The 22,758-nt window shown below is 40.3% G+C and overlaps 1 protein-coding gene across 1 annotated transcript in view; it reads left to right on the top strand.

The window, feature by feature from the left end:
- LOC137271804 (dopamine beta-hydroxylase-like) overlaps positions 1-22,758 on the top strand; it is a 153,491-nt gene that overhangs the window by 13,853 nt on the left and 116,880 nt on the right. Inside the window, exon 3 of the mRNA XM_067804204.1 lies at positions 17,067-17,255. Coding sequence (XP_067660305.1) covers positions 17,067-17,255 — 189 coding nt within the window. The remainder of the gene's footprint in view (positions 1-17,066; positions 17,256-22,758) is intronic.

Here is a 22,758-nt window from a genome sequence, read left to right as displayed (position 1 = left end):
AGAGCTCGCCGACACCCCTGTAGTGGACCCGGGGTATATTTGGTCCACCAACCCGTTTGCCGTGGGATGCGTCCCTGTGTCGGTGGAGGAGGGGATCCTGGTGGTTGAGGGCAATGGGAGCAGGACCAGTGTTCCTGTTGCTCAACACACCACTTCGACCCTGACTTCTCCTAGACGGGTGGTAGAATCGGCCCGATTCTATCAATCGGCTGGTCACGCCAAGCCCTGTGTATGGACTTATGTCATTACACAGTTTTAATTTGGAAAAGAGTTACTTTTGGACTTGGCACATTTGTTTATATAAAATGGTAAAGATCTTCATTATGATGTTTTGAACTTTGGCTAGAGTCTTATACCCAGAAGGCGGTGGCTGATGGGCCAATCTGGTGGATGTTATATTTATAACTCTTCTGCTGGATTACACGATGCTGGCGTATATCATCCGAGTATCCTTGGTGCTGCAAGTTGGAGACCCACTTGTTTTTAGCATTGTCCTTGTGATACTCCTTGGTGGGTGGGGAGCTCGGGTGATGAAAATATAAACATTAAACATGGCTTATGAAACCCCAACTAAGAAAACCAAACGTCCTCTTGAAACTGATCCCATTGATGATGACATCCGACCGTCCAAATCTATTGATTTCTGGCCACGTTTTCTAGTGATGGAAACTATAGACAAGACACCTTTCAAGGTGAATCCTTTTGCAATATCTAAGGGTATTCAGGGTATTGCTGGAGAAGTAAAAAACATACGAAAGTTACGTTCAGGTGCGCTGCTGATTGAATGCTCTAAAAGACAGCAATCAGGCAACCTTATGAGTACCGAATCATTCGTTGGCGTTCCAGTTACGGTCTCTGCTCATAAGACCTTAAATACAAGCAAAGGCATCATCAGGGACCGCGATCGACTATTTGCTGAAATGTCAGAAATTGACATTGCCTACGAGATGAAAGATCAAGGTGTGCTCTATGTCAAACGCTTTTCGACCCGCAAAAACAATGAAACTGTTCCCACCAATACGTATCTCTTCTCCTTTTTTTCTCCGACAGCTCCAAAATCATTGAAGGCTGGTTACTGCAACATCAAGGTTGACGTGTACATTCCCAATCCACTCAGATGTTTTAAATGCCAGAATTACGGCCATGGCGTAAATACTTATACATTGTCCGTTGTGTGTGCTCACTGTGGTGAGAAGTCATCACACAACAGAAGATTGTACAAGTACCTTTAAAAAGTGCACCAACTCTTCAGGAAACCATTCATCTTTTTCAAAAGAATGCCCGATTTGGAAAGAACACGTGGAAATTAACAAGATAAAATTTACACAAAACATCAGTTTCTCGGATGCAAAAAAACTTGTCAAGAGATCTGAGCTTCCAGACAGTTATGCTTCTGTAATCAAAACATCAACTGAATCCAGCCATAAAATATCTACTTTATCCACAAGCTGTCAAACAAATTTGACTTGGGTCAAATGTGATTCTCCCCAGATGTTATATCCTACCACATCGTCTCAAACTACGGAGTCACTTCCTAGTCAGTCACAAAAGCAGTAAGAGTCTTCATCTGATCTTAAGCGATCCTCTCAGTCGCGTTCACAATCTAAATCGTCATGTGATACTCAGTCAGCTGTATCAAGCAAAAGTAAACTGAAGCATGAGGCCTCAAAAAAACAAAGTGGAAGAGCCCCGAAAGGGTCGGAAAATAAAATACAGCTACACAACAGATATGGATCTCTGGAGGACATGGATGTATCTGAAAATGTCCATGCTAGGGCACATAGCCTGTCGCCCTCCAAAAAAGTGCGGGGTAGATCCCCAATAAATCCTCCCAAAAGATAGTTTCTTCTTATAATATTATACAGTGGAACTGCAGAGGGCTAAATAATAATTTCAATGATTTACAGCTATTGATCCAGGACTTTATTCCATCAGCAGTCTGTCTGCAGGAGACATATTTAAAGCAGGCGGATACCTTTGACCTACGCCATTTCAATGCTTACCATTCTTTTTCACCCCCGGGCGAGAGGGCCACTGGAGGAGCTTCTATCCTTATAAACCAGAATATTATTCAGAGCCCTATTATTCTTAATACTGGTCTCCAGGCTGTTGCTGTGAGACTTACTTTACACGTTTGCACTCACACTATGCTCTTTATATATCTCACCGTCTTCAACACTTCAGAAGACCGAACTTCAAAATTGGTATAACCAACTCCCAAAACCCAGTGTTATTATGGGAGACGTAAATGGCCACAACCCACTCTGGGGTGGTACAACTACAAATGCTAAAGGTAAAATACTAGAGGAGTTCTGTTCCGAAAATGATTTATGTATTTTCTATGATGGGTCGAACACATATCTACATCCTGGCACAGGAACATATTCAGCCCTTGATTTATTGGTTTCTGATTCAAGCCTTCTAAATGAATTTGAGTGGTCAGTTCATGATGACGTCGGTGGGAGTGACCATTTCCCAACATTACTAAAACCTGTGAATCCATCTGATGTTCCTCCATCATTAAGATGGAACTTCAAAAAGGCTAACTGGCGTTTATATGAAACTCTGTGTGTTGACAGGCTTAAACCTGAACTTTTTGATAATGTTCCTGATGCTATTCAACGTTTTTGTGATGAAATGAATGTTATTGCTCATGAGTGTATACCAAAGTCCTCTGCAGTTCCACATATTCGCAAACCACGGTTCAATGATCAATGTAAACAAGCTAGAAAGGAACGGAAAAAGGCAGAACACTATATCTGTCGACACCCCATGGTGCATAATTTGAATAAATTTAAGATTGTAAATGCTAAAGCACGGCGTACTTTTAAACAAAGCAAACGCCAATCTTGGCAAGGATATGTATCAAACATTAATTCACGTACACCAATATCTAAAGTCTGGAATATGATCCAAAAAATCAAAGGTAAGGGGTCCAAATCTAGTATTCACCACCTTAAAGATGGAAAACAGTTATTAACTAATGAAACCGATATTGCTAATAAACTTGGTGAAACTTTGGCGAAACATTCTTCCTCGTCAAATTATGAACATATGTTCCAAACATATCAAAAACAGCAAGAAACGAAAACTAGTAACTTTAATTCAGATAATAGGGAAGACTATAATGAAACTTTTTCGTTGCATGAGCTTCATACTGCTCTTGATCAGGCTCATGATACTGCTTCAGGAGCTGATAACATCCATTATCAACTCCTGAAGCACTTGCCAGATACATGCTTAGAGACGCTGTTACATATTTTTGATAATATTTGGACATCTGGACAATTTCCTTCGTCGTGGCGTGATGCTATCGTTGTTCCCCTTCCTAAACCTGGACGTGATCCGACTGATCCTTCCAATTATAGGAGCCAATTTCACTTACTAGCTGTGTTTGCAAGACCATGGGACGCATGATAAATAATCGACTTGTCTGGTACTTGGAAACAAATAACCTAATAACAGATATACAGTGTGGTTTCCGCAAAAACAGAAGTACAGTCGATCATTTAGTGCGTTTAGAATCTTTTGTGAAGAATGCCATAATTGATAAACAGCATGCAGTGTCGATCTTTTTTGATCTAGAAAAAGCATATGACACCACTTGGAAACATGGGATTTTAAAAGATTTACATGACTTCGGATTGCGAGGCCGATTGCCTCAATTCATAGCCAACTTTTTAAATGATAGACAATTTCAAGTTCGTGTGGATTCTACCCTGTCTGATCATTACAGTCAGGATCAGGGTGTACCACAAGGCAGTATTTTGTCTGTTACACTTTTTAGCATCAGGATAAACAGTTTATCAAAGGTTTTAACGATTCAATTGATGGATCACTTTTTGTGGATGATTTTAACATTTCATGTCGAGGTAAAAACATGCATACAATTGAACGGCAAATGCAGTTGTGTCTGAACAAGATAAATAAATGGTGTTTGGAAAACGGCTTTAAATTTTCTAAGTCTAAAACTAACTGTATACATTTCTGCCGTAAATACAAACCACATAAGGACACTGAACTGTATCTAACCGGCACACCTATTAAAGTTGTTAAGGAGGCCAAGTTTCTGGGTCTTATATTTGACTCCCACTTGACGTTCTTGCCACATATTAAATCCCTTAAAGTTAAATGTTTGAAGGCACTCGACTTGTTAAAAGTTGTTTCCAATTCAAAATGGGGAGGCGATCAAACCACCCTACTTCACTTATACAGATCACTCATTCGCTCCAAACTTGACTATGGTTCCATTGTATATGGTGGAGCCTGTAAAAGCAGTCTCAAAATGTTAGATTCTATCCATCATCAAGGTCTAAGATTATGTCTTGGATCTTTTAGAACCTCTCCCGTTGACAGTCTCTATGTCGAGGCAGATGAGCCCTCTCTCACTCAGCGACGTATAAAATTATCTTTACAATATGCTACAAAACTATACTCTAACAAATCTAACCCGGCATATAACTGTGTTTTCAATCCTCTCTACGAGGATTTATACAACAAAAAGTGTTCTCTTGTTCCACTTCTCGGACACAGAATTAAACCCTTTTTTTCTTCGGCCGGCGTTGAGCTGGAAAACATAGCTCCTTCCCGTCTTCTTTCTTCTCCTCCTTGGCAGTTGGTTAGGCCGCAAGCCGACCTAACATTAACATCATTTTAAAAAGCAGAAACAAATGAATTACAATACAAACAAGAATATAATCAATTGAAACATAAATATAGCAATTATAAATCCTTATTTACAGATGGGTCCAAGGACGGTGGCGCAGTGGCTTGTACCACTGTCATTGGATCCAGAACAATATCTTCTAGATTACCAGATAATAGTTCTATTTTTACAGCAGAAGCTAGCGCCATATTAACAGCTCTTAAATATATTCAAAGACATCCTAAGCATAAACAATACATAATCTTTTCTGATTCTCTTTCATGCCTTCAGGCCATTAAAAACCTAGCATGTAAACATCCACTTTTAATAGAAATTATTGAACTTTATAACTATCTTGCGACTGGCCAGTATGACATCGTCTTCTGTTGGTTACCCAGCCATGTTGGTATCTCTGGTAACACTTTGGCAGACCTTGCTGCTAAGGCAGCGCTAATACTGATTATAAAGCTACCATTAGATCTTACATCCGTGATCTGATGCAGAAGAAGTGGGACACCCAAGTAGGTATCAATAAATTACATGAGGTAAAACCGTATGTTGGTTACACCTACTTGGGTTGTAGGTCCAGATTTGAAGAGGTCATTATACGACGATGTCGTATTGGCCACACCAGGTATACGCATGAATATCTTTTGAAGGGTGAGGATCCTCCGTTTTGCATCCCTTGTGATATATCACAGTATGTCTTGCTTGACTGTGTCGAATATTCCATCACAAGGGACAATTATTTTAAATCAAGAACTGTGAAGGACCTTTTTAGTGACATAAGTTCTCATTTAATTATGGCATTTTTAAAAGAATTGAATTTATTGACTGACGTGTAAATAAATAAGTATTTTATGATTGGAAGATGAATTAGTAACTGAGATTGTTACTGGCTGTATCCTCGAGGGGGGTTGAAGTACCGTAAAATTATTGTCCTCCTGAGAGGGTACGTAAGTCCCAAAACTTTTGAAGTCAAATTTAGTCTTCCATCTTTTTAGTCGTAGTATTTCTGTCATTTTAATTTGTGGCTAATCTTGCATACAATCACCAGCAGTTGGAGGGTTGGTGTACATCCAGCTAGGGACCATGCAGGTAGCAGAAGCACTGTAAGTCCCCATGGCCTCTAGTATGGTGACCTACCTTCAGTTGTTGGTGATCTATAGCCTGTTTTTACATTGTACTGTCCGAATGGTGATTATTGGTTTTAACTTTTCATGCTAGTTTTAATTCTTATTGTGATACTCTAGCTGTTTTACTGACCTTCCTTGACAGGTTTTTACCATATGCATAAATTTCCTTTTTCCAAGAATGTTCTCGTCACGATATGGCTGCAATATTGCCGATGTGACGTCAAATATTAACTCACTCACCTTATGACCAACTTGGAAGAAGCCGCTTTAATGCCGTTCCCCTCCCAGTCCCCATGCTGGTACAGAAAAGCCTACATCTCAGCCTGCAACACAGGGTACCACAGTATCAAATTCACCATGGAAACAGGAAACCACCATCAAATAGTCTTCCTCGACATTCAGCTTGACAACACTCAAGACAACATCCACACTGCCGTCTACCGCAAACCAACCCACACGGACCAGTACACTCATTACCTGCCAAATCACCACCCTCAGATCAAACAAGCCATCATTGCCACCATCACCAGACGAGCCATAGCCATCTGCAGTTCAGACAGTCACGGCCAAGAAATTCATCACCTCAAATACATCTTCATGGGCCTCAATGGATACTCTAAACAGCTAGTGGAAAATAGCATACACAAAACCCTTGCCTCGCCAAAACTTCCTGATCCCAAGTCCAGACCAGCCCCATCACCTATCCTCGTCAGTGCCCCATACCGAGGCTACCAGATCAGCAGACTTACCGGAGTGAGTGAGTGAGTTAATATTTAGCGTCACATCGGCAATGTTTCCGCCATATTGTGACGAGAACACTTAACACTGAAAAGGAAAATATGTATATCGTGAAACCTGTCAATGAAGGACAGTAAAACAAATAGAATATCACAATTTAAATTAAAACTAGCATGGAAAGTTAAATCTAATATCACTATTCGGACAATACAACATAAAATCAGGCTATAGACTGCCAACAACTGAAGGTAGGTCACCATACTAGGGACCATGGGGACTTACAGTACCTTTGCTACCTGCATGGACCCTAGTTGGATTTACATCATCCCCTCAGCTGTTTTAGACACATCTAGCCAAACATTAAAACACACATATGCTACGACTAAGAACAGTGAAACTTTAAATTTACTCTGAATGGTTTTGGACTTATGCATCCTCTCAGGAGGACAATAATTTTACAATACTTCAACCCCTTTGAGGGTACAGTTACTAATCCAAACTACCTATAATTAAAATACATCTATTTACAGAACATGTTATTCAAAATTCAATTTCTTTTAAAAAACAATAATTAAATGAGATCTAACGCTGGTAAAAAGATCCCTAATTGTTTTAACTGTAAAATACTTATCCCTTGTGATGGAAAATTCAACACAGTCAAGCAAAATATGCTTGACCGTGACTCTCTCTTCACAAGGGATGCAAAACGGAGGATCCTCACCTTTAACAGGGATACATGAGTATATCTTGTATGACCAATACGACATCGTCGTAAAATAACCTCTTCAAATCTGGAGTGACACAGTTGTCTGACATGAACTGGGAACCTTTTCAACAAGACCATAAACAGGGGCGGAAACAGTGGATGGATATGTCCGACTCTGAGACTGCAAGGATAATAACTTTTTTGCTTCTTGGTAGGAGAGGTTGTTTGTGATTTTTAGGTTTAGAAGTTTTGATTCATAATCGAAATTTGGACAGGATTTGGACGATGCCATGTGCTCACCGGTACAGTTGGCAAATCTGATGTCCTCTCTGCATCCCATGTTATGAGCCCCACTGCAACGGGAGCACACTGTCTTTCGTGTACATGACTTGGCACCGTGACCAAATTTCTGGCATTTGAAACATCTCAACGGATTAGGTATGTATATATCCACTGGAATGTTAAAATAACCAGCTTTAATGGCTTTTGGTACAGTTGATAGTCCAAACGTAAACAGGTAGGTGTTTGTGTTAATGATATTATCATCTTGCTTTCTTGTAAACCGCTTTACACTCCTTGATGCTTCAGTTCTGTAACAATGTCTTCCTCCGACATATAAGCCAGACAACGAGATCTGTCTCGGACAATGCCTTTGCAAGTATTCAATGATCTATGTGCAGAGACAACAACTGGAGTGTTAACAAGCTGTTTAAATCCTAGCAGGTTGACAGATTGTTGCCTTCGGGCACATTCAATAAGAAGTGAACCGGGGCGAGGCCTTGTTACATTTGTCAGCTCACCACAAACACCTTTGGTGCCCTTAGAAATGGTAAAGGGATTCAGTTTCAATGGACTTCCATCTGTTGCTTCAATAACCAAGAATCTTGGCCAAGTATCCACTTCTGCTGAAGACACTTCATCATCAGATGATGTTGAAAGGGGCAAACGGGTTGGTGGACCAAATATCCCCGCGGATCCACAACGGGGTAGTTGGCGAGCTCTTGGCGTTACTCAGCACCCACCACGAGAAGGTAGCTCGCCACGGGTGCCAGATTGCAGAAAGCAGATGGTGATACAAATTGTGACAAATATGCTCCCAAGGGAAAACACAAGTAAGTCGTCCAAACGTAAGTCAGTCAATTTCAATAAATTGCTTGAACTTCACCCTGTCAAAAAGTCAGAATCGGCCTCTGGAATGCTCAATCCGTGCAAAACAAGACCGTTGAACTCCCAGATCATATTGTTGAGCATAAATTGGTTATCGTTGTTATCACAGAGACTTGGCTTTGTGAAAAAGGCGATGATTCTGTCATTGATGTTATGACGCCCCCCGGATATGTATGTAAACATGTTCCAAGACTCAACAAGACTGGCGGTGGACTGGCTATAATCTATTTCCGTGTCGACAATTGCACTATTTCAGAAACATATACTTCATTTTAGCATATGGAAGTAAGTGTTTGTTTGGGGAATCAAGCAGAAGTCGTGTACTTGACCTTCATATGTCTGATCATTTTGGGATTCATATGGATACATGTTTTTCTAAACCTTAACCATTTATAAAAGTTAGAAGAAAATGCATGTCGGAATATAAAGGGAATTTCTATGCAAGCATTTAAGGATGACATAAGATCTGAGTATTCTCAAATCCACCGACAGATGTCAACCAACTCACTGACTTGTTCAACTCCACACTGTGAGATCTACTGGATATGCACGCACCAAGTAAAACCAGAAATGTGGTGAAAGAACATCAAAGCCCCTGGTATTCGGATGAACTTCATCAGGCTGAAGTCAAGAAGCGCAAGGCTGAAAGGCAGTGGCAAAAGACAAGATTGGACATCGACAGACAGATTTTTAATTCAGTTAAACTTGAAGTAAGTACACTTCTGAAAAGATTGAAATCGGATTATTTCAACCAACTGATTGTCTCACAATTGCAGAATCCAAACGCGCTTTTCTCTACCATCTCTTCTCTGATGGATAAAGCTGAAGAGGTTGTTCTTCCAGATTCTGGAAACCCTAGTGAAATTCCAGAATTGTTCAACCAGTATTTTAACGAGAAGATCTGCAAGATTCGGAGTTCAATTGGTGCAAGTGATCCAAATCCTTTGCATCACAAAGGCGGTACTCCAGTAACCATGGACGTTTTCACTCCATTTCACTCCAGCGAAATACATAAGTTGATCCAGAGTTCAAAACCAACATTCTGCCAGCTCGATCCTATACCTACTAAGTTGTTACTGGAAGTTCTGGACTGTCTCTTGTCTGTTATTACAGATATTGTAAACCTCAGTTTGACTTCAGGACAAGTCCCAAAATGCATGAAAACTGCTGTTATTAAAACGCTTATTAAATTAAGAGACCTAATCTTGATCGCAATAAGCTGCAAAGTTACCGACCGTTATCAAATCTGACATTTCTATCCAGGATCTTGGAGAAAGCAGTTAAAACAAGATTCCTGGATCACCTTCGTTCTCAGGGCCTACTTGATTACGTTATTACCAGCTGCAGAAGACAGCGTGAAATGAAGTGGACAATGGGCATCGGAATATAGGGGTGAAGAAGTAGAGTATTTCAAACTGTTTTAAGGATGATAGACACCTCGCTGATGATATTACATAATCAACAGCGGACTCATTTTTACTTATTGTTTTGCCTACGTGTTTGTCTTTTCCAACTCTGCCATTACATCTAAACAGGTTCGGGTTCTTACATATTTCCAGCAATCTACAGCCAAAATTATTTCCGAGGTTTTATCATGAGATGTTCTAATAAGTGGTAGATTAAGGGAATCTGAAATAATCTCTGGAATCACTTCACACTTCATGTTATCTACGTCATTATCAAACTCTTCCACGATATGTTCGTCAATAATGGTATAGTCACTTAAATTCTTGGTTCTTGCATTAAATCTCCAATAACTTTTATATAATCAATTTTTGATAGATAATACAGAATCGAATGTTGTAATTCGACAAAAGCATCGTCATTGACGTATGTAGACCCTTCGGGTGGTAAATATACGATACCCAAATACATATCTTGATTAATATTAAATAAATCTTTTGAAATCTTTACCCACAAGATGTAATTGTAATAGTTATATATTCTTCGTATCGATTTTTAAAAGCAATCCCAATACCTCCTGATTTTCTTAAACAATTAATTCTATGTTTGAGGTATACTTTAAAACCGTCTATTTCTATTTCATCCAAGTTATCAGTTCTGGTTTCCTGCAGTCCTAAGATATCATAATGTACTAACATTTCAGTAAAGTCGGTGTAGTGTGTTCTTTTCCTTAATCCACATACATTCAATCTTAAGAATCAAATTTCAATTGCATTATTTGTATCCTCCTCTTTCTCCTCCTCCTCCTCCTCCTCCTCCTCCTCCTCAACATCATCGTCATCATCATCATCGACGACAACAACAGCATCGGCAACAAATACGTCATCATCATTATACATTATCATTAAGAGCATCTGGCATTATGAAAGTTTCAAACGTATTTCTAGCTTCACCAGTAAAGTTCACAATGCCATTACTGAAAGACCTGGATGGACTACCTTGACCTTCTCCCACCGAACTGGTTGAAGGACAAGGAGTGTTTACATTTGCAATTGTGTTACTCTGTATTACATTGCATGCTTCAGCAAGCACTAGGTCTGCAATAAGACCGTCATCCTTTACACTGGTCAATACATTTTGTTTTTTAACTGCTTTACAGTCATTAATATTTAAGTCAGGTTCAATTATCATACGGAATGATATTACTGGTTTCATCATTGATAACAAAATTCAAAACAATCTCATTGTTCTTGGCAGGACGATCGACTTCATGACAAGTGTTGTGCAAATCAAATAGGTTTCAGGTTCGCCTATATCACATTTGTTGGTAGAAACAACACAAATTTCTATGTTTTCATCCATTATATCGCTCATTTCATCGGACTGAAGTGACTTGTTCGATTGGACATGTTTATTGGCTAAATTTCTATGACTTCGATTCATTTTATGGTTTGTAACAAAACGGTGTATTTTCATCTATGGAGTGAAGGTCATTAGACCTGGATGGACAAACTTAACCTTCACCCACTGAACTGGTTGAAGGACATGGAGTGTTTACATTTGAGTAAATCTGTATTACATTACATGCTTCAGTATGCACTAGATCTACAATACGACCGTCATCCTATACACTGGTTAGTACATTATTGTTCTTTACCTCCAAATGTTATGTTGTCAAAATCCTTGATCGTAAAGTCAGGTTCAACAGGTTGGTCAATATTACATGCTTCAGCAAGCACTAGATCTGCAACAAGACCATCATCCTCTACAGTGGTCAATACAATATTTTGTTCTTTACCTCCATGTTGTTTGTTGTCACAGTCTTTGGTAGTTCCAAACATGAGGACGCCCGGGTTAGCTGCAACATCACTACTATTATAACCGTTCTTACAATTCTTGACAGTGTTCAAAGCAATATTATCATTATTAACTAGTTCCGCAACATTATGACAATCTTCATACAAGTAAGATTCAGCAGTTTCGTCTGGAGGTGTTACATGTATAGCCAGAAAAGGGTCATCTTTGCTGGCAAAATGTATACAAAGTGATTCAGATCTGCACAGACAATTATCAGAGGTATATGAATTACTTGTTTGTTATCTGATCGGTGCTTTGTTTGTCAATCATGGTCAGAGTTACAATGACTTACAACGTGAGTAGCATATCCCTCAGTACCACCGGTACACCCCAACCTCTGGTGTGGTGCTGTTGTCAGTCTGGGTCTGGTGTAGGTTTCACTCTGGGGGACCCTGAAAGGATGGGGAGTGGGCACAGATGAAATAGAGTTATCTACACACAGTCTATCTACAACAATGTGAGCCATGTGTCCTTTGCTTCTAGCTTCTCTCTGCAAAGGAAACAATACATCTCTCCTGTAGTCACTTATATGTTCCAATATTCTCTCCTTCTTCCCTTTCATTTCTCTTCCAGCTCTCTTCCCTGTGTCCCTCTCTGAGGTGTTAAATTTGGCGACGATGGACCTTGGCCTTATGGTGCCGTTTTCTCTCTCCAATCCTGTGAATTCTCTTGAAATGAATATTATCAGGTCATCTTTTATAAATTTTCTCAGGATCTGTGCAGTAGTAACCGTCTCTGATTCAGTCTCAGGGATACCAGTAAATATGAGATTATCCCTCATGGAACGGCATCTCTGATCTAGAACTTACTTTTTTTATTTGCATACTTTCTTTTTGAAGATAGACCAAGTCCCTAGGGAGAGTGCACAACTGCATGCTCTTTGGTATTTTCAATGTCAGATATTATTGTGTTTTTCTCAGTGGACCAATCATCAAATTTACTTACTTGCGCTAATGAACTATCGGTTTCCCTTGTTATCTTATCACGGTTCTTTCAAATGTTCGTATATAGCTTTCCGTTTCATACACTAAGGGGCAAAAGTTACTCTGATCAACGACAAACACATATCAAAGATAAACAAAATGTATTGAGTCTAAATAGTTGGATTACATGATCAGCTGGGTGACTTAACATCCCTTCGACATGCCTGGACCGATACAATGTGAACCTTTAAGGAGTGAAAACGGGTACTGAACATGACAGGGGTCATAAACCGAAATCACAAGTTCAGTAAGGTGTATGTCCACCACGTGTTGCAATGCATGCTTGACATCTGCGCATAGAGCCCACCAAACGTCTGAGGAAGTCCTGGGGGATGTCATTCCATATTCGGGGAAGTGCTTGACGGAGTTCCCGTAACGTTGTGGGCGTTGGCTGTTGATATCGTAATCGCCGTTCCATTTCGTCCCACATGTGCTCTGTGGGCGAAAGATCAGGGGATCTGGCTGGCCACGACAACACATTCTCATTGTTCTGGACAAGGAAATCACGAACAACTCTTGCAATGTGGGGGTCTAGCATTATCATGTTGAAAATGGACCATGTTGATGCAAAAAGGGAAGCACATGAACGTTCACGATTCCGTCTCTTTACCTTGCTCCATTCAAGTTTCCATGGACAATGTGTAGCGGTGTCCGCCCTGTGCTGGTTATCCCACCCCATACCATCATGCCACCGCCTCCAAAACGGTCTCCTTCCATAACACATGGCGTGATGTAGCGTTCACCTTGACGTCGGTACACGCGGCGTCTCCCATCAGAGCGATGCAGAAGGAAACGAGACTCATCTGTATACAGGACAGTTCCCCAGTCACGTGCTCTCTATCGCAGGTGCTGTTGGCACCACTGAAGACGAAAACGTTGGGGCCGAGGTGTCAAAATCGGCCTTCTTGCCGGACGGCGTGCTCGCATCCCACGACGTGCTAGACGTCTCCTAATGGAGACTCCATTTGTTCCGGGAACTGTCAGAGCTGGAAGTGTTGCAGGTTGGAACCTTGCACGGAGATGGGTGTTGACGATCCATATGTCGTTTCTGGGCGTGGTCACTGGAGGACGTCCAGATCTGGGGCGGTCTCGAACGTTGGCATTTTGTTGGTAACGTTGCCATAAACTGCAGAATGTGTATCTCTGAACGTTAAAACGTTGTGCAACGTCGCGTTTAGATGTCCCAGCTTCAATCAGACCAATCGCTCTCCATCGGTCATTTTCACTCAACCGTGGCATGTTGTTACGCAATCAAAAGATGATTTGTTCTTCTGATTATGGAGTCAATTGACAACAACGGCAATGAAAATGATTCGAGATCAAAAGTCATCAATTTTACTGAGAGCTTGTGTATGCTTTTTCACAGATTTTCATTCACGCACTATACACACATGCAAAATGCTTTTAGGTGTGTTCATTCATGTCTGTGAACTTTGGATTCAAACTCCGACGATGTATGTAAAGGATGAAGAAAAATGTCAATCACAGTTTCTTTTGCCGCCTAGTATTGTTTCTCCATACACCTGATGAAAGCAATAAAAATATACTCCGTAACATTGTGTTCCACAAATATTTCTCTTTAGGTTTCTTACCAGGATTTTTTATTCCCTATCCTAAAGCTACACCTTTGCCGTTACGCCATAAAGAAGAGTATCAGGAAATGAGATAATACCCCGCAAAGCCTTAACAACCAGTACCTTCCATACTCCCCATTTTACCGGGGAACAAGATCGGGGTTACATTAGTCTTCATCAACCTAATAGGTGACAAACGGGATCAGGTAGTCAGGCTCGCTGACACATGTCATCGTAACCCAATCACGTAGATCGATGCTCATGATGTTGATCACTGGATTGTCTTATCCATACTCAAATGCTACGCGACACGAACAGCTGTACGCTTTGAGAGATATACATGTAATACATGTATACAGGTGTAGGTAAAACAGTGTATTTATAAATTACGACGCTGACAGATATGGCAAACGGAATGTTTTACATATCAGCTTTTGACATATAAACACCATTTAAACTGCCTCAAAAATACGTTCATAACGTACACTAAGTGATGATATATATGATATCAGATAAACGTGATACAGAGCAAAGAGGTGTTATTTGCATGGGCACTTGGCATCATCTTGCATCATTGTTAATGGTTCCAGTTGGTTGGATTTTTGTTAAGAGCGACATAAATCGATCGCATCTCACTCACTTAAGCGTTTCCTGCGGTATTGTACATCACGCGCTTGATAACAGTGTCTAAACCAAAACGTTGCTTATATTATAATAAAAAAAGCCGCATATCCATAGGACTGTCCCCACTGTTCAGCACACCAACTGCTAAATGCCTCTCGAAGTTCACTATGGTTAGTTAGGCCAGCGTTTAACTGCGTGGTGTATACTGTATATTTTCAGGTTTGACGGGACGAACGTTGGACTGCATCCTTTTGCCTAGGTTAGACCACTGACTGTGGAATGGTTCTGTTTCTACATTTAAGTACCAATTTAAGGTGCTTTACTGTCAAGCGCGCCTCTTGGGTAGGAGCGATTTAGGTAGGGCTTATAAAGGTGAAGATCGTCAGTTAATAAATTTTATCATCTTGAAGAAATCAAAGAAAGAACAGCTGTAATGTTTGATAACCATGAAAAACATAAATGGTTCCAGCTTTTTTATTATTGCTAAGAGCGACTTAAATCGAATCTCACTCACTTAATGGGGTTGTTGCAGTGAGATTATATTTTAGGATGAATGTTTGGATGTGGCTGAATACACCGTTTTAGGTTGCGCTGGTGCTATCACAACGCCTTATTTGTCATTACCCCCCCCCCCCCCCCCCCTCCCCACTAATAATAATTGGTTGATGTCATTAAGTTGGTTATGTAAGCTCTCAAGGTCACAACAACCCAGGATCGAGATAACTACAGATGAGGTCAACAAAACCTTGCAGAAAATCAACATCAGGATAGCCAGAGGACCCGATAACATCGAAGGTATATATTTTGTGAAAGACGTGTGCTCTTCAGCTATCCCCTGTGTTCAGTAAACTGTTCCAGCTCTCTCTCGATACCTACACTATACCAACTCTGTGGAAAGCAGCCTCAATAATACCTTCCGGCCGCCGATTTCTCATTCCCGAAATTAGAACCAATTATTCTTAACTGCTGTACATTTGTTACGTCTGTGAGCAAGTGAATGTAAAAAGAATTCCCATTCAGGGTAATAAAGTCTTACCTTATCTATCTTTTCTTATCTTATCTTAAGACAATTCTAGTTCAGTGATGGCATAAAATATGTAATTTCTTCAGTCCCTCCACAAAATGAATATTTCCGATATTTCACATTCAAATAATATGCCAAAAGAAAGTCTACATCTATCTTAAATTTTTCTAAATGTCAAGTCAAACAATGCCAAGAACATTACTGCAAAACCATTTTATACTATTGGCGATTACGCTCCAGTTTGTAGTCATTCATGCCCAGACAGGACTGAATTGTGGGTAATATCGCTTTTTCGCTTTCTCGCTTTTACGCTTTCTCGCTCTATCGCTTTCTCGCACAATGCTATCGCTTTCTCGTCTCGCGTTATCGCCTTCTCGTCTCGTGTTATCGCTTTCTCGTCTTGCGTTATCGATTTCTCGTCTTGTGCTATCACTTTCTCGTCACGTGTTTGCCATGCCATGGCGGCTTATTCAGACACAAATACACCTATCACCACAAACTGCCGCAGTAGCCCCGTCCTAACACTACTGTCTTAAAAAATTTAAGAACTCAACAATAGCTTCTGAGTGGCTCAGTCGGATAAGATGCCACATCGCGGAAATATGCATGCTTTCGGGCAAGAAAGCTGAGCCCAAATCGTTTACTACCAGCTATACAGGTGTCCCAATCATGAACGATGATTACATTGTCCATACCGTCAAAACTGCATTGGCTATTTTGGCGACAATGCATTTGCGAGCTGGACTAACCTGCTTCTTCGCCTGGCTTCATTGCATACAGAAAATCTCGGGGATGAGGTTTATGAAAACGGCTTGTTTGCCTGCACATGTAAATTACTATTTATCCTTACAAAGGTTGACAGAAGGGCATCCTACAGTATATATTGATACATCAATATATCGCTAGGCATAAAAAATGAATTTTGAAATCAGTGAAAAGTGTTAAGTCGTTTCATTTTAAAGGGTCAGCATTGTAGGTAGCATTAGTAATTGTGCATCGTCTTGGATACACTGGTTGAAATCCTATCTGAAACTATTCAGTGAACACTTGATCTAAAGCAGTCATTAAATGGAGGCTAATACTTGGATTCACGTGTTTTGTTTGAATTCACTGCAGTGATACAAGAGTTACATACGGTCAAACTACCAACACTTACACTGTAAGTCGTTCACTAGTTATCTGAAGTAATTGTGGTAATTGTTCAACAGAATGGCACAACTCATCTGGTTTATTTCCTGATCGAAGATGACCAACGAACACCGAATGCGGGATCAGTGTACGGCATCAATATCTCCACGACAAACCATGGCTTTCAAAGAGTCCAGCTTCTAAAACCTGACATACCAGGTGTGAAGTTTCCACCTGACACCTGGACCTTCAGCATACTGGCGCCTGAGGTAGGTTTTCTGTGTAATGGAAGATGACTGGTACGATATACATGCGTAGGCAAGTTACTAATGACATAAGGAACCTTATATGAAGAATGAGAATTGTTGTGACTTAGGGTATGACTCTCTTTGACACATATTGATCATTACACGAATGTCTGAGCACAGCTATCTCACAATCATTTGTTGTTTCTAAAGCGAAACAGATCGAAAAACAAGTGAAATCTAACGGACAGTAGTGAAATCGCATTCTCTCATATTACGGTGTAAACTCTTAGCGTTTCTCATAATGTAACGGTACAATAATGCATATGACACAACGATCATGAAAGCCGTCATCTAATACTTTCTCCTTACTTACATACTTCTTATCTAATGTGATCTTCTGCAAGCGCGTTTCAGCCATATCTGCAAATTATCAAGGCGATAGTTACACAGAACATGGAGTTTCCAATTGTAGCTGTATCTACTTCTCGTGATGTTCGTTATTGCGCGTAACGCATGTTCTTTTCTGTACAGTACATAACTAGGAATATTTCCATCATCCTCTTTGTACATACATTTTGGGGGATCATTCGCATAGTGCATGCGTCTCCGTATAGATTATCATTAACCCCACCCCTACCCCCACCCGCCTCCAGCCATATTAACGGTCCCCAAGAGGCGACTGACGGGATCGGATGGTCACCCCATTGTATCCCATTTGCGTAGTTCGATGTGCATGTTGTTGTTCCATGGTTTGTCAGGTCCTGACGCGGTTAATTATATACCGCCGCCACGCAGATGGTACATTGCTGTGTGGCGTTACACACGAAACGCATCGGCTGGTCACGCCATGCCCTGTGTATGGACAGCATGTAGTTCACAGATATTGTTCATGGCAGGTCTATCACACAGTGTTTACTTATGACCTTTTGTTTTATTACACTGCCTAGAGTCCAATGCCAGAAGGCGGTGGCTCATGGGCCAATCTGGATATACGAACCTCTGAATTCCGTATTTCTTGGGAATGGTGTCATGGGCCGAACCAGCCTGGCATTTATTCCTTTAGTCCTTGCAGCTTTTCATGTTTTTATATCTGGAGTATAACACCCCTGTAACCCTAATATCGCAGATTGGTTTCCGCTGCGACATTGTCCCTGTTGACACTCCATGGTGGGTGGGGAACAGAAGTGTCGAATCACATTACTATAACCATGGCTCTAAATACTTTTCCTGGTTCATCAAAGCACAAGCATCTGACGAAGAAATTATTCAACCTGTCACAGATTCTTGGCCGAGATTTCTCATCATTGCATCTGAAGATGGCACTCCGTTAAAACTCAATCCATTTGTCGTTGCTAAAGGCATTAAAGGTGTCTGTGGCGATGTCAAGAATGTTTCACGGCTCCGAGGTGGTTCTATCCTAGTGGAATGTGCAAGGAGACAACACTCAGTTAATCTACTGTCCTTAAAACAGTTTGTTAACACTAAAGTTGTTGTCTCGGAGCATAAGACGCTTAACTCATGTCGAGGGATCATCAGAGACCGAGCTCGTTGTCTGTCAGACATGAGCGAGGAGGAAATCGCATTTGAACTAAAGAATCAAGGTGTTACGGCCGTTAAACGCTTTACCAGAAAACAAAATGATGAAGTTGTCAAAACAAACACTTATCTCTTTACCTTAGGTCTTGCAGTCCTTCCAAAATCAATTAAAGCTGGTTATTTCAATCTCGTCGTGGCAGGTTATGTTCCAAATCCCCTCCGATGCTATAAATGCCAGCGATTTGGACATGGAACAAAAACTTGTCGAAATGACACGGTGTGCTCTCGTTGCAGTGGTAGCCATGAAAGCACTGGGTGCACAAATGCTATCAAGTGCGCTAACTGCAATGGAGAACATTTGGCCTCATCCAAGACTTGTCCCTTTTTCCAGCGAGAATCCCAAATTCTTAAAATCAAATATACCCAAAATATTTCTTTTCTTGAAGCGAAAAAAACTGGTTCCAAATCCTTCTGAGACTCAATTTCTTGGGTTGCGGATCGACTCCTTTTAGATGACGTTTCTCAGATATCCATGAAACAGACAGACACATCCGTATCATGTTCTCAGACAGAATTATTGTTGGACTCCATCAATGACGTTACATCTGAACCAGATTTTCAAAACGGTAAAGATGCCAGTAGCCATGCACAACTGTCAAAGAGTGAAAAGAAAAAGATAAAGAGAAACACCAGGGCCCTCCAACACGTTGATGTGCCCTCTGGGTCATCAATTGTAGAGGTTCACAATCCGTTTAAACCTTTAGAGATGGAGGTCAGTCCCACAGTCCCAAGCCATGGGAACAGACCCCACTCCCAATCTAGAACTCCAACTAAGCCTCCATGAGCTCCAATGCCATTATTCAGTGGAATTGTAGGGGACTAAGGAATAATCTCAATGACTTACATTTACTTATACAAGATTTCAAACCGTCAGCATTTTGCCTACAGGAAACCTATTTTAAAGAAAATGATCACTTTGATGTACGACAGTATAATTCATACAATTATTATTCCCCTCCAGGGCCAAAGGCCACGGGTGGGTCTTCGATATTAGTGAGACAAGACATAATACATAGTCTTGTTCCTCTGAATACTGCACTTCAAGCTGTTGCGGTTCGTGTGACCATGCATATTGTTTTTACTTTGTGCTCACTCTATGTACCCCCTTCTTCTTCACTCTTTCACGCTCATCTTCAAGTACTCTACGACCAACTTCCCAAGCCATGTATCATCATGGGTGACTTGAATGGTCACAATCACTTATGGGGAAGTACACATACCAGCTGTAAAGGGAAAGTACTGGAAGATTTTCTTTGTAACAACAATCTGTGTCTCTTTAATGATAACTCTAACACATATTTACATCCTGGAACAGGTACATATTCTTCTCTCGATCTATCCATAACAGATTCTGATCTCCTGAATGAGTTTGATTGGTCAGTCCATGATGACCTATGTGGAAGTGACCATTTTCCAACCATTCTAAAAGCTGTCACTCCGTCTCATGTTCCCCCGTGTTCCAGATGGAATTTCTCAAAGGCTGACTGGCCTTTGTTTGAAATGATGTCTTCAAACATATTACAACCTGAACTCTTCAGAGATGTTTCTGATCCTGTGCGATTGTTTTCGGATGAACTCAAAAAGATTGCTGATGAATGTATTCCAAAGTCCTCTACAGATCCTCAGATACGTAAACCGTGCTTTAACAATGACTGTAAGCAAGCTAGGAAGGCACGGAAAAAAGCTGAACGCTATTTCCGTCGCCATCCAACGGTGCATAATTTGAATAAGTATAAAATTTTAAATGCTAAAGCCCGACGTACAATCAAGCACAATAAACGCCAATTCTGGCGAAATTATGTGTCGCAAATCAATTCACGAACGCCTATGTCCAAAGTATGGAACATGATCCAAAGAATTAAAGGTAAAGGTACTAAATCGAGCATCCACCATCTTCACAATGGAGATCAATTATTGACATACAAGTCCGATATTGCGAATAAACTGGGCGAAACTCTTGCTCAACAGTCTTCCTCCTCTAACTATGCGCCTCAATTTAAAAAAATATCAAACACAACAAGAAAAGACGATTATTAATTTCAATTCAGATAATGGAGAGGATTATAACGAAATCTTTTCTATTCATGAACTCCATGATGCTCTCGACCAAGCTCATAATACTGCTACAGGAGCTGATAGTGAGTGAGTGAGTGAGTTAGTATTTAACGTCACATCGGCAATATCTCAGCCATATCGTGACGAGAACATTCAATACTAAAATGAAATATATGTCTATTATAAAACCTGTCAGCGAAGGACAGTAAAACAACTAGAATATCACAGAGTAGAATATAAAACTAGTAACTATACCTAAAACAATTTATCTATACAGGACAATACAATGTAAAAATGGGCTATAGATTGCTAACAACTGAAGGTAGATCACCATACTAGGAACCATGGGGACTTACAGTACTTTTGCTACCTGCATGGACCCTAGCTGGATTTACATCATTCCCTCAGCCGTCAGCAATTTGTGAAATCTAGCCATACAATAAAAAGACGCATATTCTACGATTAAAAACCTAGAAATTTAGAATTGACTTTGACTGTTTGAGGACTTACGTACCCTCTCAGGAGGACAATAATTTTACAATACTTCAACTCCCTTTGAGGGTACAGCCACTAACAATTCTAGTTACAAATCTAAACAACCAATAATTAAAATACATCTATTTACAGAACACGTTATTCAAAATTCTACCAAAAAATCAATTTCTTTTAAAAAACCAACGATTAAATGAGAATTAATGTTAGTAAAAAGATCCTTTACAGTTTTGACATTAAAATATTTATCCCTTGTGATGGAGAATTCGACACAGTCAAGCAGAATATGCTTGACCGTGACTCTCTCATCACAAGGGATACAAAACGGAGGATCCTCACCTTTCAATAGGTATGCATGAGTATATCGTGTGTGGCCAATACGACATCGTCTTAAAATAACCTCTTCAAATCTGGACTGACAGTCCAAGTAGGTGTAACCAATATACGGTTTTATTTCATGTAATTTATTTATACCTACTTGGGTGTCCCACTTCTTCTGCATCAGATCACAGATGTAAGTTCTAATGCTAGCTTTGTAATCAGTGTAAGGAATAAGAAGTGGTGTCATAGATTTGTTGAGTGCTGCCTTGGCAGCAAGATCAGCCATTGCGTTACCGGAAATACCTACGTGGCTGGGTAACCAACAGAATACGATGTCGTATTGGCCAGTAGCAAGATTATTATAAAATTCAATAATTTCTATTAAAAGTAGATGTTTACAAGAACTATTTTTAATCGCCTGAAGGCAAGAAAGAGAGTCTCAATAGATTATATATTGTTTACGTTTAGGGTGTCTCTGAATATACCTAAGAGCTGTCAATATGGCGTTTGCTTCTGCAGTAAAAATAGAACTGTTATCTGGAATTCTAGAAGACATTGTTCTGGATCCAATGACAGTGGCACAAGCCACTGCGCCACCGTCCTTGGATCCATCAGTAAATAAGGGTTTGTAATTGCTATATTTATGTTTTAATTGATGATATTCTTGTTTATATTGTAAGTCATTTGTTTCTGATTTTTTAAATGATGTTAATGTTAGGTCAACTTGTGGCCTAACCAATTGCCAAGGAGGAGAAGAAAGAAGACGGGAAGGAGCTATTGTTTCCAGCTCAATGCCGGCCGAAGAAAGAAAGGGTTTAATTCTGTGTCCGAGAGGTGGAACAAGAGAACACTTTTTGTTGTATAAATCCTCGTAGAGAGGATTGAAAACACAGTTATAGGCCGGGTTAGATTTGTTAGAGTATAGTTTTGTAGCATATTGTAAAGATAATTTTATACGTCGCTGAGTGAGAGAGGGCTCATCTGCCTCGACATAGAGACTGTCAACGGGAGAAGTTCTAAAAGATCCAAGACATAATCTTAGACCTTGATGATGGATAGA

Source organism: Haliotis asinina, chromosome 2 (genome assembly GCF_037392515.1).
Source record: "Haliotis asinina isolate JCU_RB_2024 chromosome 2, JCU_Hal_asi_v2, whole genome shotgun sequence".
Taxonomy (NCBI): domain Eukaryota; kingdom Metazoa; phylum Mollusca; class Gastropoda; order Lepetellida; family Haliotidae; genus Haliotis; species Haliotis asinina.
This window is presented reverse-complemented; position numbering and strand designations above follow the sequence as displayed.